A 21,674-nucleotide genomic window follows, 5' to 3' on the forward strand; every position below is an offset into this window, starting at 1 on the left:
CGAGGTGATTTCTGCCTGGGACCTGGCTCCTTTTGCTTCAGCATCAGTAACAACAAAACTCAAATTCAATATTAAGAAGCTCTGTGCACACATAGCCTCTTCCTGGGAATTCTGTGCAAATAATAATTTAAGGAAAAGTACATAATGGCCAGTAGGGAATGCTGTTTCTCCTTTTTAGCACTGCACACTGTTAAATTTTAGGTCTGAAAGAAACCAGCCCAATGTGAGAGAAACTGAAAAGCATCGGTGGGACACTACACACACAGTGGGGAAAAAAAATCATTACCAGCCCTCTGTGCAGTTTTCTCCTTGTCTTTAAGGGATCTGATCCTGCAAAATTCCAGGAAGGGCAGAGTATTTCTCTGATTTAGGTTATTTGCTACAGAGGTGCATATCTGTCACACAACAGACTTTATGCTCCTTTTGGAGCTGAAAAGAATATTTTCTAGCAGCAGGGGTGCCAGGAAAGGGTTCACTCTGTAGTTGCTGTGGTGTGATCAATTGCCCCTGCTGCTCCCAGGATTTGAATCCCTCAGGATTTGCTGATGTTGCTGTATCAGGCTGCTAAAACAGCTTTCCCCTACTCTGCAGGGATCCCCCATCCATTTCATCCATGATTGCTCCAGACAAGAAAACACACCAGGGCTGTGCAGGACTTTCCAGCCTGCAGCTGGGAATCATCTCCCTGATGTTGTGGCTGGGAGGAGTTACCTGCAGGGAGGGTGCCCACCTGGGGTTTTTAGTTACCAGCAGCAGCACACAGGCTGCTCACTGGGGTTCTCAAAGCAGGGGGTTGCATCTACCTTTGCATATTTATAGATGCTGACAGAGTTGTCCATGCTGATGGTCTGGGCACAGAGGATTTCACAGTGTCTCTGGAGGCCGTCCAGCTGGAACAGGCTGGCAGCCGACAGCAGCTATGGGGACAAGAGAGAGGCTATTTGAGATCATGAGGCTTGAAAGGCCTGGGGAAGGCAAACAGGACGGATGATTTCCTCTCTGAAGAGTCTCTGACTCGCTGTTTTAATGGCCAAGTCCTCATCAAACGGCAAAAAGGCTGCTCCATGCTGAAGTGACAGACTGACACATTTCCCCTCTTAGCAAAAGCTCCTCCCACAAGCATATTTGCTCTCCTTTCTGTCAGCACGACACAGAAACACCAAGCAGTGATGTTTTGAAACTTTAAAGCTCATTTCCAAGCGTTAAATATGTTCCTGGACTGAATGGGAGCCTGCTGTTAGCTCCTGGATTTTGCCTTTCAACTCTGTTTTATGCCCCAGCGCACTTGGCAAGACTTGGAAGAAAAAGCTCTCTCACCTCTAAGATATCAGTGGTGGGAATTTCCATGGATTCTGTCCCTCCATAGTATAAATACTGCATCAGCATCTGGAATGGGAAGAAGGCCAGGCATGAAGTTATCAGGGCAGTCACAAGGGGCTGTTGATGGCTGTGCTCCCCTTCCTGAGCAGACGGGAATCGTGTCCTGTGCCGGCTCTCACCTCCGCTGGTGGCTTTTTTCTCACTCCCTAGCGTAGCAAATCTGCTGCTTTCTAACAGTCCTTTTTTCTCTTGGGCCCTGAAAAAGGCCCTGCTGGGGACTTTGGGCTGAGGGTGACAGCGTGTCTCTGAGCAACACCACTGTCCTTGTCTGGGATCCGGGCTGCTGAAGCCAGGCAGGCCGGTCACGCGCGGAGCTGCCAGCGAGCCCAGCGTGAGCATCCCGGAGACCTCCCAGCCACTCACCTCCCCTGCTGGGCTTCTAATCAGCTTCCAGCCCCTCTCCAGGCCTGGAGGAAAAGGCATTAATTGTCTGCAGGGAGAGCAAGAGGCAGCTCCTGCTCTTTGATCTGCATGTGCCACCCCCAGCCCAGGCAGTGTCAGGGGAGGGAATGGATCTGGTGTTGGATCATAGAAGTGTCCTGGGTGCTGCGTGGGGCTTGCAAGCTCTGCTTGCCACTCCTAACAGGGCTGGGAACAAAACTAAGCTGCTCCTTGTGAGATTGCCTTATTTGTTTAACAGAGTTATAGGCAGAGCCCTGAGCAGGACCCACATCTCTGGTGGCTCAGCATCCTCCACCCTACCTGAGCCCGCCTCTCCTTAACCCCTCGGACTGTATTTACCATCAAATTGTCAAATACTGCACTGTTTCAATTCTTTCTGATTCGTTTCTCTCCCTCCACTGAAGCACAAGTTTATCTTTAGAAACTTTTTGATGTACAAATGCTGTTAAGGAAGCTAATTTCAATATTCAGTTACATTTTCTTCTCTGTTGTGGCTTGAAGCTGCAAAATTTGGATGTCACCTGTCCAACACAAAACTTGTACAGCCCCTTACAAGCAGAACAAAAATGTTCTCATGGTCAACTTATTTCCCTCTAATGAGATAACAGCACTGCTGACCAACAGACCAGGTCTGTTTGCTTATAAAAAGAGAAAAAAAAACCCTCAACCCTTTAGTGAAACAGCTGCATGACCTATTCTGGACTTCACATCTCCCTGTTCCTCCACTAAATATGGAAATGTTATAAAAGCAAAGCACAATTCTCAGTTCTGAGCCTTTCTTGACAGGAACACCATTGATTTCTTATCATCTGATTAGAATTAATATGAAGCCTGGCAATGCACCTGCTGTAAATAAGTTACTTTTTGCTTAGCAAAGCATAAAAATGGTGTTGTAAAAAGTATGAAAATGGTGTGTTAAAAGTATAAAACTACTTTTCAGTAGAAGACTAGTTTCTCCTGCTTTATGGAGGAGTCAGCTGCCCAGGAAGACAAGAATACAGACTGGAAGAGTCTGTTTTAAGGCTGGAACTTTAGAAAAAGGGTATTTCAGGAAACTCCTAAAATTCAGATCTGTTGAAAGGTACTCCATTTCTACTTGTAATATTATCTAATTATGGTATTACTTATTGTCTACTTATGATATTACTACTTGGGTTTGTCTTACCTTCCAAATAATTGAGAAAATGAAAAAGGAAGAGTGAAATTAAGTCCCATACCTTGAAAATGTTGTATTTCATATCACTGATTTCTACAGTCTTGCTGCCGTGGCCGTCGTGCTCTGTTTTATTGGTCATTAGAGTCTTGAACCTGGGAATGGTTTTAAACAGATTTAATTGAGAAGATTTGATTTAACTGTATTAGTGTGCCACACTCTCATCACAAACAGCAAGGGGAAAACAAAGATCCCTCCTTGTTCTTTGCAAGCTGAAAATTGAAACATTTCCTTTAATTTAATGATTAGTTCAGGGACAGTTTAAAACTGTAAATTGCCTGGATCTGATCTAATCCCACCCTGTGATAGGTGGAAAACCCTGTTTCTATGCCAAGAATAGAAAGAGACTGCACACTGCAAGTACACCAGGCCAGTGTGAGATTCCAGGACAGCTGGAGCAAGTGCAGCTCTCCCTGCAAATTCTGGGAGAAGGAATGGGAAGGCAGGGAATGGCTGGATATGTACACTCCATCTACCACACATGATTTCAGGGATAATCATGGCTGGATTCATTATGTCCCTGGTTAGAGACTCACCTGTTAGATGCAGTAACCAGTAGGACTTTGTGTGCATAAAAGAGCTTTCCTTCCACTAAGAAAGTTACATCAGACATTTCTTTATTGTTCAGGAAGTGAGGATCTGTTGGGTAAAGCAACAAACAAAAAGGTGACTTTTTTTTTAATACAGTGCATGCTTTTCAGGAAAGAAATCCAAACAAACAAATTAAAAACCCCCAACCCAGCAGCAACCAAAAGAAGCTCCCTGCTGAGGTGAGCACCTTACCCAGCCGAGCTGGCAGAGTCTTCCGTATCTCAGGAATGCTGGGAATGGGGCTGCTGCCATAGCAGTGGGTGAAGATAGATGCCAGCTGCTGGTTGATGGAATCATTCTGTGAGGAGGATGGAACAGGGATCAGCAGGGTCCAAATGTGCTGTAAGGGCTCACCTGGGGCTTACAGCAACTGCATCCTACAGGATGCATCCTCCCCACAGAGGTAACTTTAAATTAAGGCAGAATTACAATATCTGTGGAGTTATGGAGCTATAAAGAGCTGCAGAGCTTCCCCAGGTGTGTGTTTGAGGACTGTCTGGGGGCTATTTATGAACTTAGATAAATGCTTCCAGGGCCATTTCCATGCCATAACTCCAGGGGACTTTGCCCAGCCATTCCCCTGTGCCTGTTGCGCACAGCAACAACGAAACCCCAGAACACTCAGCTCTGGCACAGTTATAAAACTCTGACTTACTTTACTGGTTTTGAGGATGTCAAACATGAGCTGCAGCCCCTCAGTGACCAGCTCCTCGTTGTAGTCCTCCTCTTTGATGGTGACAAACTCCCTCAGCAGGGTCTGCACCACGGAGTAGCGGGACTGGGAGAAGGTTGTCCGCAGGGACTCGATCCACACATGGAGCTTCCAGGGCACTCCTGCAGCCACAGGAAAAAGGGACAGTGAAAAATGATTTCCTGAAGTGCCTGTGAGGAGATTATCTTGCTCCTATTACTAACACTTGGCAGCACTGAAGTAGCTCTACCTACATCCTAACAGCACATAGATTTTTATCTTGATATTAAAGATGACTGAACTGGGTCACTGACAGATTAAGTGGCAAAGGATTGGCAGCAGGATCAAAAATTGGAAATTTCTGCTGATTTTTAAGGATCAGAGACTCCCTGTTTTGTTCTGAGCTTCATGGTTAGTCAGAACCACAAGACAAATTTGAACTGAAGTTTTAAGGATACATAATGCCACACGACTGTGCTGTGAGGTCTTTTCTCCCAGTTACACACAAGCTTCAAAGCTTTTCTCTCTCCTACCCTGAGATCAGTTTAGTTCCTTCACCTTAAACCACTGATAAACAGTGCATTTTAGGTGTAAGTATCTGACAGGGAGAGATGCCCCTTCTTTTTGATACCTGTGAACAGAGGATCCAGCCAAGGGTGAGGGACATCCCAGAGGAGCAGGAATTTGTAAAAAAAAAAAAAAAACACTTATGAGGAGCCTTGAACACTTTTAAAATTTAGATTAGACAGCTTTGCAGTTGTTGCTCTTCTAAGTGAGAGAGGCAGAAAGGAAGGTTTTTATGCCTTATGTGCACAGTGCAGAGAAGGAAGGGCTCACCCAGGGCCCTGAGCTCCATGGTGATGTCCACGTAGCCGTGCTCGGCGCTGTAGTACATGGCCTCCTGCAGGGCCTTCATCCGCGTCTTGCACAGCCGCACCTGCCCCTCGCTGGAGCTGCCCTGGCTGGAGGTGTCACTCTCCACCCCCTCGGCCAGGATCTCCTCCAGGGACAGCACATCCCCCTTGGCCTGCTGGGGCTGGCTCAGGAGCTTGCGCAGGACGTTCCTGCGCAAGGACGAGAGGTTTCACTTACTGACAAAGGAAATTTCAACAACTCAGACAGGACCGTGGGGATTTGGGATTAGGGATCTGGCTCAGTAAATAATAATTTCCTTCCCAAAGACAGCTGGCACTGTGGAGCAGCATGGAAACCACTTGTCCTTCCATACCCCACATCCTAGAAACTGGTGCCCCTCAGCAAGGGCAGAAGCATGGCCTGTACTCCTCACATGGGGGGTTTGTTTGGAATTTCACACGGCAGTTGCAAGAAACAGACTTTCTTGTTTGTGTCTTGTTTGGGGAGTTTGCATCACGGGTGTCCCTGAGCCAGCTGGGGACAGCTGCTCCAGACATTCCCCAGCCCAGCAGGGCCACCCAGCGCTCCCTGTGCTGCTGCACTGCCACCAGCCGCTGCTCTCCCTGCACCCACACCACTCCCTGGGGTAAGTCCAGATTATTTAAGGACCCAGCTTTAGGATCACCCCATCCTATCCTGTGGCAGAACAAGCCTTGGATCTCACTAATGTTTTTTCTGGGAACACAGAGGTTTCTGGAGGAGCTTGCAAGTAATGTCTTATTTCTGAACAACCACCCTGAAAACAGGGATGGAGAGCCCAGGCTGGCTGGTTTAATGATTCACCTCTTGGTTGGCCACCCAAAAACCAGAGATGCAGACACCTAGGCTCTGCTGTAAGTTATTCGTGCCACCTCAACCTGATTAGATTCCATCTCAGAAGATGAACCAGGATCTCACAACCCTGATCTCATAACCTATGAGATTAGAGTCCCATGATGGGAGTCCCACCTTAGGTGGGGCTTAAAACCAGCTCACTCTTGGTGCTGCAGAGCCAGACCAGCAAGTGTAAGGACAAGAAGCAGCAAAGATCTTTGTTGTCAGGAGAGTCTTAACCCCATCTGCTGAACTGCACAGGCAGGGGTTTGGGTCACAAAGTCACACAGGACACACAGCAACACCTAGAGTGCAAAAAAGGCCTGTTGTGAGCAGGAGCAGAGCACTACCTGTGGCCGTGTGCTGCTGAGTGGCTGAAGCAGTTCATGTCCTCGTGGAGTGACGATGACATCCCGTTGACCTCCAGCATGCTCAGCAGTGGATCAGCACCCCTGCTGAGCAGCAGGCTGACCAGCTCATAGTTCCCTGGGGAAAAAGGACAGGAACATCAGCATGGTCCCTCTGTGGAAGCACAAAACACAGGACTGGCCACAGGCAGGACTCCCTGGCTCCGTTCCCATTAGAGGGAGTAGGGAGTGGTGGCAGGACATCCAGCAGTGGGTGTCACTGGGAGAGGAGGAGGTCTTTTTTATCCCTTCCATAAAGCTTGGAACAGAGCAAGCCAGCTCCTCTTCATAAAAGCACAAAGATAACAGAGAAAGAAACAAAAGGAAAAAAACTAAAAGCACTTTGAGATGAGAAGTGTTGACAAACAAGGCCAGCACAGACTCGTTCTCAAAATGCTCAGCTCCTGACAGCCCGCTAGAAGAAATGCACAATTTTTACCTGCATTTAATAAACTAATAAACCAAATTTCTTTATATAACAGTTATTTTTCCCCAGGCTGAATGGAAACTTGTTAATTTTTCACATCTGGGTGTTGCTTAGGCCCACAGACATGCCCAGACTAGACAGTTTATGTTCCTTGACAGTGCTTTGTGAAGGAGTTGGTGCCATCAGTTCTGCTGTGGGGGCTCTGGGGAGGAGTCAATGAGTGAGACAAGTTGGAAAACAGATACTTGGGGCCCATCAGGCTGGTGGCAGGAAGAGATGGAGAGTGCTGAGGCCACAGGGAGCTCACCTGCAGCTGAGGCCAGCTGGAGGGGGGTTTCAGCATAGTTGTCCTCCCCAGTGTTCACGGCAGAGCCCTCCACGTGGGCACCAGCATCCAGGAGCAGCTGCAAGGGCACAGGGAAGACAGAGAGTTGGGAAAAGAGCAGTTCAGAAGGACCAAACAGCCAGGGCTGGGTGTTAGAAAGGAGAACCAGCGGGTTCAGAGTGAGGAGGGCCCACCTGGAGAGCACCTCCCCCTTTTTTAGTCTCCTTTATGGTTGTGGCTGTGCAATTGGAATCTCCAACTCCAAAGGGCTCCGCCATCAGAGCAGGAAGTCCATCCTAGCTCCATGCTGTGCACAGGAAGCAGGGCTCCCCCAGGGAATTACCAGGCTGGTCATGCCTCTGGAGCCTGTGTAGGGAGGCCTGGCAGCTGCAGGGACTGTCACACAGAACCTGCTTTCACTGAGCTGCTGTGAGGGAAAGAGCCCCCTTCCAGGTGAAGGGGAGAAGGTGCCAGGGTGATGGGGATGTTTTATGGCCAGGTGGGGCTGGCAGAAGGCTCTAGAGCACTCAGACCAGTGCTGGCAGGGGCAGGCAGGGAGGATCAGCCCTGTGTGTGTGTATCCATCAGGATATTCCATGCTTTCACGATTGTGGGCACTGCAGTACACAAGAGGAGCTTTGATTCACTTGGCTTCATCTCCTGGGAGAATCAAACTCGTATCTCACACATAAATTAAGGCTGTTCAACCTCTGGAATACCAAAGGCTGCCTGGGCAGTTTGCCAGGTGGAATCTAATCTTTATAATTACGTACAAATGTACACAAACAAAAGAGGAGTGCGTGCAGCCTCCATTTACTTACATCTTTTTTTTTTTTTAATTTTATTCCTTCCCTTTGAGCAGAAGGTAAATTAAATTCAACTGATTATCTGCTGTGATCAGTTTTTCATTCCCCTGGAAGTCTGGGTAGCATTTCTGGGGCTCCACCCCATCCTGCAGCCCCCTGTGATAATTCCACAGAAAAGGAAGCAGGGAGGATGCCACAGACTGAAATCCCACAACAGCTTAAGCCTTGCTCATGCAATTCTCAAGGATTATGAAGGAAGTTACAGATGATTTGCTGCCATTAGAGCAGACATCAGCACACACTGGATTTTTGCATGTAAATTTATAAACCAATTAATATCTACTGTTATAAAGCTCCTGATCAAACAGCCAACCTGCAACCACTCCACGTGAAGCACTGGTTTATTTAAAACTAAAGAAATGATTATGCAGCATTGTTTTGGGAGCAGTGAGCTTTGGAGCAACCCTGAAACCAAACTAAAATACAGAAACACGCTGTGTTTTGTTATCAAGGCCTTGCCAGGAATTATATCACCAATTTTCATTCTCCTTGTTTCAAACAGCAGGCAGTTTTTTCACTGGTGTTTAGGAGGCTCAGGAGGGCTGGGAGCAAGGGCTCCCAGGGCTGCATTTCAGGGCCCTGTGCCTGCTGGAAGGATTCCTGGCTGGGCTCTTACCTGGACCACGGAGATGTGGCCGTGCAGCACGGCGAAGGTGAGCGCAGTCCAGTGCCGGCTGTCGGGATGCACTGAGGGGTATCGTGGAGAGGCACTGGGCACCTGGAGCAGGGAAGCAGCACTCGTTACCCACTGCAGCCCACCTGCCTTCCTCCCCTGCCTTGTACACAACCAGCCTCTTCCTCTGGGAGTGACAGGCCCAGGAAACAGGGACTTGGGCCACTTGGAGAACACTGTGACCACCACTCGCTCTGCCCCATCCCTTGGGACTTTTAATGGGCTCCCTGGTTTCTCCCTGTGGCAGCTCCTTCCTCCCCCTCCCCAGCCCATTAGACCTGCCAGTACCAAGCCTAATTGGAGCCACTGAGTGCTCCAAGAAGGTTTTCTCCCCCCACCCAAATCCCTGAAGTGATGGTTTTTGGGAGAAATGCCTTGCTTGAAGCTTCAAGGACTGAAGCTTTCAGTTGCTACGAGAGATTTCAGAACTCCTGGTAGTTAACAGCTGGATAGTTATGGGCAGAGGGTTACTCACTGGTATATCTAAATTTGCTCCAGCATCTATAAGCATTTGGACCATGGCTTCATCTCCAGCAGCACAGGCGTACATGAGGGGAGTCATACCCTTCAGAAAGGAAACAAAAAATATAACCAAAGTTATCTTTCTATCCATATCAACAGTGACACTGTCATGGACACAGCCAGTTTGAATCTTAACCTACAAATTGTGTGTAGGGACAACATACATATATTTAGAAAGCATTTTTGATTTCTATGCAGAGTGGGCACAACTGATACTGAAAAATGACCTGGACAAAACATCACTGGACAAGGCTGAAAGAACACAAAAAGGATCACTGAAAATCCTAGTCCTGTTTTGTCCACAACTCTCCTGCTTTCCCAAGGCTGCCAACAAAGAAATGCCATTTCTTGGCTCATTTGTAGCCAAATGAACTGAAGGCAGAAAGCAACACAAAAATACAGACGATGAATTTATTTGGCAACTTCTCCCCATTGCTAAAATCCTATTTGTTCAATATTTCAGCATTTCAATCCCATAAATCTCCCTCCCTCTACTTAACCAGCAAACCATGACGGCTCAGAGATGAATTATGAGAAAAATGAGCCTTACTTATGGAGCTCATTCCTGAAGTAGCCAAGGACAGAAAGGAAATGGCCTGGTAAAATCCATTCCTGCTCACATCCCACAGCTTTCCTGCCCCCTCCCCTTAATTATTGCTGGCATTTGAATTTTTTACAGGCAGCATCTCCGCAGCTCAGTGTGCAATAACAGAACTTCATCCTTAATGGGAGCTGCACTGTAAAATGGAATTACGTCTCTCGCACAGGAGTTCTGCTCTTGACTCTGCAAAGGTGTCTTTTCAAAGCAGCCACAACTCCCAGCTTCCTGCTTTGGGGCACTTCCATTGGTGAGGCTATTTCTGGGTGAGATATTCTGGCTTTTGTGGGGCTTGGGAGGCTCCACACTCATTACAGACAAATAAATTGAGAATTCAAAACACAGGTCTGCAGGCACAAACCTCAGTCAGGGCTCTAAAACTTGTATAGACTTACACTGTCCTTTTTTTAATTTTTAATGTTAGTTTTGCACTTCCTGCTTGCTCCTTGCAAAGGGAAGAAGAGATTGTTCTCCTAAACATCTCCAATCCCCTGAAACCAGAGTGCTTGGTCCCCATCAGAACCGAATACAGGGTCTTGCTCCAAACTCACGTTTCTGAGGGGATGTTCTGAGTTCTTTTCCACAGCTTTCCATGTACACAGATGGGCAAGTGGGTCTGAACATCCTGGACATGCTCACACCCTGTGAGTGGTCCAAATCCCAACATGGATCTAAAGCCTTTGTATTAAATTATCCAGCAGCTCTGTCATACCCAAGTCAGTTTTCCCAAGTATAGGCATCTGGCTTTGTCTTACTCTTTTCCACAAGGAGCAAAACAAGCTGGTGGCAAAGTCCAGCTTTGGTTTCCTGTTCCAGCTATGGCAGAGCTCATTCCCAGAACTTGGATTTAACTCTGCCTGGTGTGGGCAGTGCCATCCAGGCACTTGCTTGGACACAAAGCTGAGTTGCTCCAGAGTCAAGTGGAGAATTTCCAAGCAACAATGTCTCCAGAGGGGGCCTGTCCTGCCCTTTTTGTTGGTGCCAAAACACTTTCTGAGGGCCCAAGACAACAGAGCTGCCCCTCTCACAGCAGGGCTGGCAAGAGGATCCCACCCACAGGATGAGACACCAGCGAGTGACAGCAGAAACTCCTCAGACTTCCCAAGGAGCTGCACACAGGAGCCTCTGTGCTGACAAAAGCCAGACAGCTCCCAGTTTGCTGTCCATGTGAGAGGTAGGGGACATCCTGCAGCAAGAGGTGACAGTCCCAGCACCAGTGTCTGAGGTGTTGGGGCACAGTGGCTCACAATGCAAATCACAAAATAATCATTGAGAGAATGAGAGAGAGGCCTCTGGGCTACAGGAACTGCAAAAACTTATTTTAAAAAAATATAAAGAGGAAGTGGGAAACCTTCATAATATAAATCTGCCACCTCTGTCACTTTACTGAAGTGAAGATCTATGATGAGATACCCACCTCAGTGACCACAAAGCTCCTGGTACTGGATTTGTAAATAAGGCAACTATACACCCAGATATGTCCAGGAGCAGCTTCTGCTATTTGTGTATACATTCACACTTCCTTTAAAACTGCAGGATGGTGGGAAGTGCTATGGAAGATGTGCCAGGTTCAGAGCTGGGTCTGAACTGCATTTACTGCAGTAAAACGCTGGCAGTGAGAAAACCTCGCTACCTGAACATAAACCCTCCCCACTGCTCAATATCCTCTTGTTCCAGAGATGTGACAGCTCATTCTCCTCGCTGTGACAGCTGTAACGAGTGTTTATTTAGGAGAGGTGGCTTTTCCCCCCTTTTTTTTAAATTAAAAGCTAATTCCATGCATTGAATGATATCCCAGAGGACAGACTCTGCTGTTACTTGATGGGACTGACAGCATGAGCAGAAGCAGCCAGAGACTCCCAAGACTATCAAATCCCTATGGTTCAGTGTAGCTGAGCAGGGAACAGTTAAAAATGGATAAACAGACACATCAGCATGATGGACTACGAGCAAATCTAACACTGACTGACACCAGGCTACTGGGGTGGGGCTCTCAGCACTGTGTCTTGTATTCCAAACTGCTCTGAGCCCGAAAGCCATGAGACAAAAACACCTTTTGGTCACTCCTCACTAACCCAGCCAGGATTTGGGCTGTTGAGGCAGAGGAGAGTGTCACTGGAAAAGAAACCACTTTGCTTTGACATCCTCTCAGCACGTATCAGACTTTCCATTCACTGCCCCTGTGTTAACCTGCCTGCCATCAGTGCCTGAGACAGCCCATCCAAAGAAGAACAGACATTCCAGCTGATAAACAATCCACTCCAGGCTCTAATGGGATTTTTTTTTTTGGAGGGGTGGCATGAGAGTGGGGTGGAGAAGTATTTTTCTGTGTTTTGAGGGATGCATTTTCAGCCTAAACCATGAGCTAGAATTAGAAAACCCTTGGAGAGGCAACAAACACGACCTGGTATTGATTTGCCACGTGGAAAGGAAGGAGGGAGCTGCTGATGCAGGGGGTTTTGGGGTGCTGAGGGTTTGCTCTGTGGCACACCTGATCATCCATGGTGTTCACCCCGTCGGGGCCCAGTGCATCGATGGCCTGGTTGATCAGATCCGTCCTCCCACAGTTCAGCATGCGGAAGCCCAGATCCTGCTGGAATTTCTCAGTAGCAGCTTTAGCATCCAGTCTCCTGAAGGAGCTGAAGCAGCATTCGGGTCTGTGAAAGACAAAAGAATTCCTGGATGGTGCCCATACCATAAAAAAAATTATGGATTCTTAGTCTTTTCTGGGCAAAAAATATTAAAAATTTTTAAAAGTATGAAATAAAAATCAAATTTAGGCAGGGGAACATCCTCAATGCTTTTCCAGCAACTCAACTGAAGGAAGTGCTTTAACATTTCTATGAGGAACTACTAAATCCTTATCCTTTAGATGCCTATCAGGACAACTTTTATGTCATCTGGAAGGAGCCCAGGGATTACTGTAAATCCTCTGGCTGTCTGCTGAGACTCTTCTGAATTCCAGACCTGGAAGTGTGTCTCCTTCACTGAAGGATCACTTCCCAACTGGAGGCTGGCACTGGGAGCTCAGCCCTTTGATGTTATTTTGGGGTGAATGCCTTCCACAGTACCCTCCTGGCTTCCAGCACAGGCTCTTGAGCAAACTCTCAGTGAGTGAGATATCAGCCTGCCAAGTTCCTCTGATAAATGAGATGCTTTCAGCACAGCCATCCTCCTCTGGAGAGCCTGGACAGCCTGCCAGAGGAACAGGCCACTCATCACCTCACACAGAAGATTCAGGATGAATCTCTCATAAAATCCTACCATAATCTTGTTCTAGCTGGTATCACAATTTACAGTGTTACCCAGAATAATATGTAATTACTTTATATAATAGTAAGAAGAAGGACAACAAGAAGAATTATGTAAAAAAAAAAAAGTGAAATAAAATTATTCCACTTGAAATCCAGTGAACTTCAGAAAAACAAAGGTTTTTGAAGGGATGGAACGTGCCTTTGCACATTGTTCCTATCCCACAGCAAGTCAGGAATAAATGAATAAATAAACAATTAAAGAAACAAACCAGTTTCAAGACCTTCTTTCCCTCTGAACACGCTGGATACAAAATACAAAATAACTGCTTTAAAGGATCAAATAATGCAATCTGGAATTAACTTTTTTTTTTTTTTTCTAGTTTAGATCTTTCATTCAAGCTATCTTATAAAGCAAGGAATAATCTTGTAATTAAGTGTGAGGCAGAGAAAAACCCTGAACCCAAATAGTTGCATTTCATATTTAACTTTCAGAAAGACAAAAAAATCTTTCAACCCCAGCTGCAGAGTTTGGCCAAAGTTCCTTTATCTCTGGAAGTACCAGAGTTAAACATGTATCGCTTGTGCAGCACAGAGAGATCTGGCTTCTGAGAAATGTAGTGAAAGTGTGACCCTGAGATTAGCTCCATGGTTAGAGCATGGTGCTAATTCTTAAGAGTTGGACTTGATGATCCTTGCTGGTCCCTTCCAGCTAGGAACATCCTGTGCCTGAGCACTGGCAGCTCCCACCTGTGGCCTGGGCTGCGGCATTTCCAGCACTGGAGGGACTGATAAGAGACGAAGTGAGCTGAGCTACAGCCCACAGAGGGGATTTCCTGAGTTTGTCACCTCTTTCGGAGCAGCAAGAGGTTTTGTTACTTAATATGGTCCATTTCTGTGCTGGTGATTGGCCAGCACTGAACCCACCACACTAACTGGCGCGTTGGCCAGGAAATCTCAACTTTTGGTGAGCCAAAACCACGAGAGGAAAGTTTTAAGAAGCTCCAAGGACCGGAGGAGCTCCCCAAAGCCTAGCCCACGTACTTGAGCTGGCGTGGCTCGCAGTCCAGCCCCGGGAGGAGCAGCCTGGCTGTCTGCCTGATGTCGTCGCTGTCCACAGTCAGGCTGCGGCGGTGCTCGGCGTAGGTGATGGCCACGCGCATCCACTCCATCAGCGGCGGCAGCAGCATGAAGGGGCTGTGAAGGGAGGGCAGAAATCCATTAGAGAACAAGGGCTGGGGTTGGAGGACACTTTGTGGGTTCCTGGGTGTGCAAGGGGGAGCCTGGCATGGATAAATCCCACCTGAGGAAGGAAACTGGACTGGAGGTCGTGGCTGTAGGAATGAGCTGCTCAGCCTCGGTCACCTGACCAGTTTATGTAATAGCTGTGTCTGTTATTCTAAATAATCCATAGGCACAGGATTATTTATTATTCATTATTATTTTACACTCCTCCACTAGGAACACTACAAATATCCTTTACTGTTTGCAACTTCAAACCTTGCTAAATTCAGTCCTGCGTCCATTAATCTTTACATTACCACTATCCCCATGCCTCTTTGCATTTTGCCTTTCTTATGCAGAGCTCAGTTTTGCCCTCCTGAGCCTCCAGACCACAGAACAGGTGGAACAATGAGGTTTTACTCAATATGAAGGGCTGCAAGGCAATAAAAGAATATAAATAAGGTAATAACAGCACCACTAGCTGACGATTAGCCCCCCTTACTCCTGCCGTAAGAATGAACACAGCACTGAGATCACACATTAATGTACAGTTACCATAATACTCATACACAACACATCTCATCCACCCTCTCAATATACAGCCAGACTGATCTATTTTGCTTGATTTTTCCCCAAGGATACCTGCCACCCCAGTGGAAGGCTTGGAAGTGCCTTGCTGTAATGAAAACACCTCTCCCATTCCCAGAAACGACTTCATTAACGCTGTGGAAAAAGAAAAAAAAAAAAAAAAAGAAGGAAAAAAAAAAAAAGCCTGTTCCATTTAACCATTCAAAAGAAAAGAACTGAGGGAAGAAAGGATCAATTCCTTTACAAAGTTGAGAGAGAAAAATATATATATATGAGGGAATATGAACTGATTTGGGCTTTAATGAATGCAGCTGAAGCCATGAAAGACATTTTTCAAAGCTGTGCCTATGTACATGTGTGAGGGCAGGAAGAGGGAGCTGCACCAATCCCGTTAGAAACCATTTATTCATAATGGGATTTACAAGCACAACTCCCTTTATCACGACTTTGAACACCCTTCAGGCTGAAATCACTCCACTCTGTAAAAATAGGTGCTGTTCCCATTTTCCCAGTTGCAAGGTGCACCCTGAAACGCTGCCACAATCACTCTACAAACACACCCACTATTTTTCCCTCTTCTCCTCTTCCTTTTCTTTTGAGTTGTGAAACAGCTTCTACAAAACCAGAGGTGTTTTAAGCACCGGATCCTGGATTGCCCAGGGCCAGGGTGTTTCTAACAGGACATTGACTTTCTCCTGTTACCAGTTCACTTTTCTGCCAAAGAATCAGAATATCAGGGTTGCTGATATTGCAACAATCACCACTTTCAAAATCACCCAGCAGATCATCCTTCCCAAGACTTTCTGAAAGGGATGGGATGAATCATTCCAGCTCATCCAATTCAGAGCTGATTGACCTCCTCAAGGGAAGAGCAGGAAATGTCCACAGGCATTTGGGAGATGCCTTTAAGTAAATTCTCTGCTCCAGAGAATTTCAACTCTTATCCGGCCTGGAAAAGAGCCATTCACACTTTTTGAATGCAGGTACTTAAGAGAGGAGCCAAAATAATTATTTATCTTTTCTATGTACTCTGCAGAGCCTCTAGCATGGAATTTAAAGTTCCACAGAGGTGGTGAGGGCAGAGAGGTAGGCCAGGGAGGCTAAAAGCACCAAAACTAAATACAGAATTAAATTATGTTTAGATTGGGAACGCTCAGGAGCACTGGAAAAGCTCATCTTACAGGAGATTCCATCTGCCACCTTTTGTGGTAAACAAAGCTTTAGGCCACATCCCAGCTTCCCCGACACTCCCATGGTGGGAACACTGCTGGGCAGGAACCCTGATCAAATCCCGGTCACTGACTCAAGGCCCTGGGCAGCCAGAACCTGTGGTCAGCCAGCAGCAAATGCCACGGAGTCTGCACCAGAAATAACACCTATCCTGAAGGAATTTCCACTCTGCAAAAAATCCACATGTGCCAGGGTTATAAATGGCTTCCACACAAGCAGACCTTGGATGTGGAAAACTGGCTTTGGGAGGAATAGCAAGAAGAAAGATTTTTTTTTCCCCTTCTGTTTCTTTTTTTAATCTCAACAGATTTTTTTCCAAAGGCTTTAAAAGTGACAGCTCAGACTGCCTGGTTCTCCTTGTGTCCAAAGGGGAGCAGACATTGGAATGCAAAAAGCAGTGTCAGGAAGGATGTTCTCATCCTGCTGTCCTGATTTTCCAAACCCCACCACTGGCATTGCTGTGCAAATTGGATAAATCATTCTTTCTTTATTATTCATTATTCTATCGAGGGTCACTATAATGGCTTCAATTTTGCTGAAAAATCTTTGTTTCTCTGCAAAATTTCTAGCTTGAGGATGGGCTTCTTACTCTTTTCCCCCTGCTTTTATCCCATTATTTCCTTTCTCCCAACTTGGCCACGCTCTGGGAACAGCTTTATCTTCCTTTGCTCACTGACACTCCACCAGATAAGCAGCATTATCCTGGGATTGAAGCAGAAAGAAGAGGTGCAGTTCAGCTGAATGAAACACCAACACTGGGTCACGTTGCACTAAGAAAATAAATGAAATTACTCATTTCCGAGAAAATAAAATGCTGTTCTCAACCCTGTGGCCCTTAACCTGGGCATCCATCTGCCCCCAAGGAAACACTGATCATTTCACAGTCTGCAGGAGGGGAAGGGGGGAAACCTTAGTGGAAAATTAACTGGGAGATGCTGCAAGCTAAAGAATTAATTTCTGTCTCTGCGCTCCTGCCTGTGCCATGTTCTGCCTGGTGCCATTTTCCTCTGGTCTTCCTGACATTTAGAAGTGTTTGGCAGCTCATTAAATTCCACACATGAAGTGATCCAGCCTTGGGAAGCTGTCATATTCCAGCAGCAGCTCACTGGGGACACAGACCTTCAGTTTTCTTGGAAGCACAATGCCACCATGGCTTCATCCCGGTTTTTTTGCCGTGAAGTTGTCCTGGAGTGATGCCAGTGTGACCTGGGACTGTGCACAGGATTGGGAAGTGGAATAGGAACTGCTCCTCTTCTGTACACCTTGTGCAAGATCACACTGATGTCTGATACTCATGGGCTGTCAATATTGCACCCACAGGTTCTCTGAAATTCCCTCCATCTGGAATTGGACAGCCACTCCCGAGGGATCACCTTGGAGCTGGGTGAGAGTGCTCTAAGAAAGAACAGACTTTATTATGGGCCTTCCCCCTTCCTTTGAGCTAAACCACATTGTTTTATTTAGACATAGCTGATGAGGCCAAGCAGCATTTGGCAGAGAATTTACAGCAAGTTTTAGGATAACTTTTTCCTGGAAAAGGTATTTTCATTAGAATGGCTTTGGACATGACTGGCATGTGGAGAGCACATGCAGCAGCATCTCAAGGAGACGCTGTGGGATCACAGACTTTCAGGGATATCCATCACAAAGAAATCATTCACCAAACTGGGTTCTTCTGGGGATTTCTAGGAGCACTGGGATCAAGATATTTTGGCAAAGGGAAGTTAATTGTATGCAAAAAGGAGAGCACTCAAGAGGAGTCAGAAAATCACATCATCCTTCCTGTGCTTTGAGCACTTGCTAACTCAGGTGAAGACAGTGGGGTTTCCCACAAAAACAGCCATTCTATCACATTCCTTCCCCCTGGCTGTGCCCCCAGGAGGATCCAGTGACAAGACTGCTGAAAAATGACAGAGTCATAGAATGGTTTGGGGTGGAGAAAGCTCATCTTGTTCCAACTCCCCTGCCATGGGCAGGGACACCTTCCACTAGCCCAGGCTGCTCGGAGCCCCTTCCAACCTGGAGGGAAAAAGGAAGAATAAAACATTTTCCCTGCTGCCCCACCTCTTCTCTGCCATTTTTCATTGCCTTCTGCTCTGCTACAGCAAAACAAAGCAGGAGCCAACAGTGACAGCAACAGCAAGAAAGAAAAACCTTGTTCTTCTAAACAAGGCTCTCCTTCTTCTAAAGTGGGAAAGAAAATCCTGTCCTAATGGAAGCAGGTGGGAATGGCAAAACTCGCCTCCCTCCTGGCAGCCTGAGCAGGGCCTGAGCCACACAGCCACAGTCTCCATCCTGCCTGTGCCCAGGCCTTGTAAATGGTCTGAGTGAACTAAAGCACGTGGAAATCTCACAATATTTATGGTCAGAGTGGGGTAGCCCATGGTAACCCCCCATATTTGACTTACAGCAACTATACAGAGGCTCCCGTGGAGAAGAATCCCAAATCTTTAAAGATCAGTGTGGGGTTTTGCAAGGGACTGAAAAATAAAGAGGGAAGGTTTTCAGTGCAGTGAGCTAATGTTTGAATTTATTGCTGGAATCAAATTCTATGGCTCAAAGTTACTCAGATGGAAAAAGCCCAAGGATGGCAACAGAGTCAAAAAGAAATAAGAGTGAAGTCTCACTACTTGGAGAAGGGAAAAGATTCTGAGGCAAGACGGAGTATCCAAAACTCAAACCATGGCACACTGATGTGGAAAATAGTGGCATATTTACAATTTGGATTCTCAAACACTAAAACCTCTCTACAAGCAGCAGGGAGAAAAAAAAAATGTATCTCAGAGTATGTAATTATATGTGAATAAAATAACAACAGAGATGTTGATTTAGAAGAAACACAAAACTGTTGCTCCAAAATGCAACCAGCTTCAGACAGGAGCTATTCCTCACAGATTCAAAAGTATTTTACAAAATTTCAAGAACTTCCCACATTTACAGGAGAAAAAATAGGAATTACCAGGCTGGCCCTATTCAAAGATCATCTCAACATGTGCAACATCTTTCAAGGCAGACAGTCTAGATCCTTACAAAAAGGAAGAAGAAATTTAACCACATCCAACTGACCCCAAAAAGTGTTCTTCTGACTTCCCTTAAAACAATGACTGGCTCACATCTCAGAAGATAAGAGTTCTCAAATTTTAGTGGATCGTTATCAGGTTACTAAGGCCTTGGCTTGGCTATGCCATGAGTTTAGAGAGTTATCCTGCAGTCAGACACTAATGGAATGAAAGCCATCTGGTTAATATTATATTTATTGGGATCCTTTCTCCACTGAATCTGCCTTCAGAGTTTCCTCTTTATATAGAGAATATAAAATGGTACAAGAGTAGTTTAAATCTAGAACTGGCAGCTCAGATCCTTCTTCGCACAGACAGAAATAACACCTTTTCCATCCTTTGCAAACCACTCTTAAAAATAATGTGCAGCATCAGACAGGTTTTATTTCATGTTGCTACAAATCAAAGGAAAATTTAAATTTGAGTTCACAAAAAAAAATAACATGAAGTAATCATTGGGAACTCACTATGAAACTTAAAAAGAGCTCTCAAGTCTATGGTTTATTTATTTGTAATCACATTTTACAAACCTTACTTTACCAACAGGGAAAAGATTTCATTTTCAGGCTGGAAACAAGCACTGGTGCTGCTCTGGAATGTGCCATGTGTCTCATTAGAAAAACATATTTGCAACATCTGCAAAGCTGAGGCAGGAGGAAGGTTTCTAGAGAGGCAGAAAATAATGAAAACCAACTTTGAATGTATACAGTTGTTGTTAATAGGCAGATAAATATACATGATAGTTTAACTATGACAATGTGGTCATAGTTATGGGGTCAAGGATGTGACAGATTTTCATCTGTCCCCCCAGCCCCACACGGAGCTGTTGGAGCCCTCATGGACACGGAGGAAATGCAGAGGAAGGAAAACCATCAATCTTGCTCCTGCTGCTGCTCCCAACTCCTCAGTGCCCTAAAACTCTCCATAAGGTGAAAACTACAGCAAACAATTGGGGGGATGAACTATTCTTCCATGTGTCTGGACCTAATTGCAGTCCTGACCTCAATTAACATGGAGTGAGTTCAGTGGAGGCCATGGAGATGCTCCAAGGTCTGGAACACCCCATCTCTGCAGCCAGCCTGGGAGAGCTGGCATTGCTCAGCCTGGATGAGAGAAGCTCCAGGGGGACCTCAGGGAGCACCTAAAGGGGCTCCTGGAGAGGGACTTGGGAAAAGGGCCTGGCTGACAGGACAATGGGAATGGCTTCCCACTGCCAGAGGGCAGAGACAGATGGGATATTGGGAAGGAATTCTTCCCTGTGAGGGTGGAGAGGCCCTGGAAGAGATTCCCAGAGAAGCTGTGGGAAGCTTCTCCATCCCTGGAAGTGTGCAAGGCCAGGTTGGACAGGGTTTGGAGCAACCGGGCTAGCAGGAGGGTCCCTGCCCACAGCAGTGGGGTGGGACAAGATCACTTTTAAGGCCCTTTTTAACCCAAACTATTCCATTATCCTGATTCCATGATTATTCTAACAGTGGCTCTGGCCAGGCCATCTACATCAGATCCAATTTTCTTTCCCAACTCTTACAAAAAAGTGACTGCCCTGGTTTGCAAGCACAAAACACCTTCCAGACAAGATCCAACCAATGCAACATGTGGAGTCCTGGTAGCCAAGACCCACCCTGAGGAATCTGACCCAGGAAAATGTTGCCATGCCCAACAATTCCAGCAGCAAAGGAAAAAACTGGTACATTTTGGAGCAGGACAGGAGCACAATTTACATGCATGAAAGGAATGAGCCTGTAGCAGCACGTTAGGTGATAGTCAGAGATAAATACAGGCAAAGAGCCATAGTGGGGTGTTTGCTATTCTTGGATCAGCCTTGATCCTGTGGGCAGAAACACCAAGCAGCAACTCCTATGGTGCATTCCAGTAGCTACACTGGCAAACCAACAAAAACAAAACAAAACAAAAAAATCCCATGCCATCTGCAAGCAGATTTACCAGGGGTCAGCTGGTTCTTCACTACCCACAGCCCAGACTCCTCCTTCCCCAATTTTTTTTTTTTTTCCCCATTACACATAATTCCCAACAGCAGGAGCAGGATTGAGACAGCAGCCCTTTTAGTTATGACTTCAATCTGATTTGCCAATGTGCATATGTTAAAAGCATATGCTGGCTCTGGAGCCAAACCCAATGTGCCAGATTCAATCACTGAACTGGTTTTCAGGGCCCACTTGTAAAATCCTGACACGGAGTGTCGCCACGCTCATGAAAACTGCCTGGAGCTCCCCAGTTAAAGCTGGGTGAGCAAAGAGCCAGGAAGAGAAATGTTGTGGGGTTTTTTTCTGCAGTTCTGGAATACTGAGAGCTGTTCAATTAATTATAGCTGGAAAAGTTTGTTCGGTTAAACACAGACAGTTACCAAAGCAAAGGGGTTTTCACAATAAACAGGGAAAGCTTTCCCATTTACATCCCAGCACAAGCCAAAACCTAATTAGTGTTTCAAATAAGACATTTTAAAACACAGAATACTGGTATCTAGAGGCAAAACATTTCAAG

The 21,674-nt window shown here is 46.2% G+C and overlaps 1 protein-coding gene across 1 annotated transcript in view; it reads right to left on the reverse strand.

Annotated features, from left to right (window-relative positions):
- Window positions 1–21,674, reverse strand: part of ABTB2 (ankyrin repeat and BTB domain containing 2) — a 111,099-nt gene that overhangs the window by 2,269 nt on the left and 87,156 nt on the right. Inside the window, exons 4-16 of the mRNA XM_030948717.1 lie at window positions 14,119–14,271; window positions 12,315–12,480; window positions 9,179–9,268; window positions 8,647–8,748; window positions 7,147–7,243; window positions 6,356–6,491; window positions 5,115–5,341; window positions 4,242–4,420; window positions 3,779–3,884; window positions 3,532–3,634; window positions 3,000–3,090; window positions 1,318–1,386; window positions 804–917 (exon numbers count right to left, since the gene is read on the reverse strand). Of these exons, the coding sequence (XP_030804577.1) occupies window positions 804–917; window positions 1,318–1,386; window positions 3,000–3,090; window positions 3,532–3,634; window positions 3,779–3,884; window positions 4,242–4,420; window positions 5,115–5,341; window positions 6,356–6,491; window positions 7,147–7,243; window positions 8,647–8,748; window positions 9,179–9,268; window positions 12,315–12,480; window positions 14,119–14,271 (1,633 nt within the window). The remainder of the gene's footprint in view (window positions 1–803; window positions 918–1,317; window positions 1,387–2,999; window positions 3,091–3,531; window positions 3,635–3,778; window positions 3,885–4,241; window positions 4,421–5,114; window positions 5,342–6,355; window positions 6,492–7,146; window positions 7,244–8,646; window positions 8,749–9,178; window positions 9,269–12,314; window positions 12,481–14,118; window positions 14,272–21,674) is intronic.

This window comes from Camarhynchus parvulus, chromosome 5 (genome assembly GCF_901933205.1).
Source record: "Camarhynchus parvulus chromosome 5, STF_HiC, whole genome shotgun sequence".
Taxonomy (NCBI): Eukaryota; Metazoa; Chordata; class Aves; order Passeriformes; family Thraupidae; genus Camarhynchus; species Camarhynchus parvulus.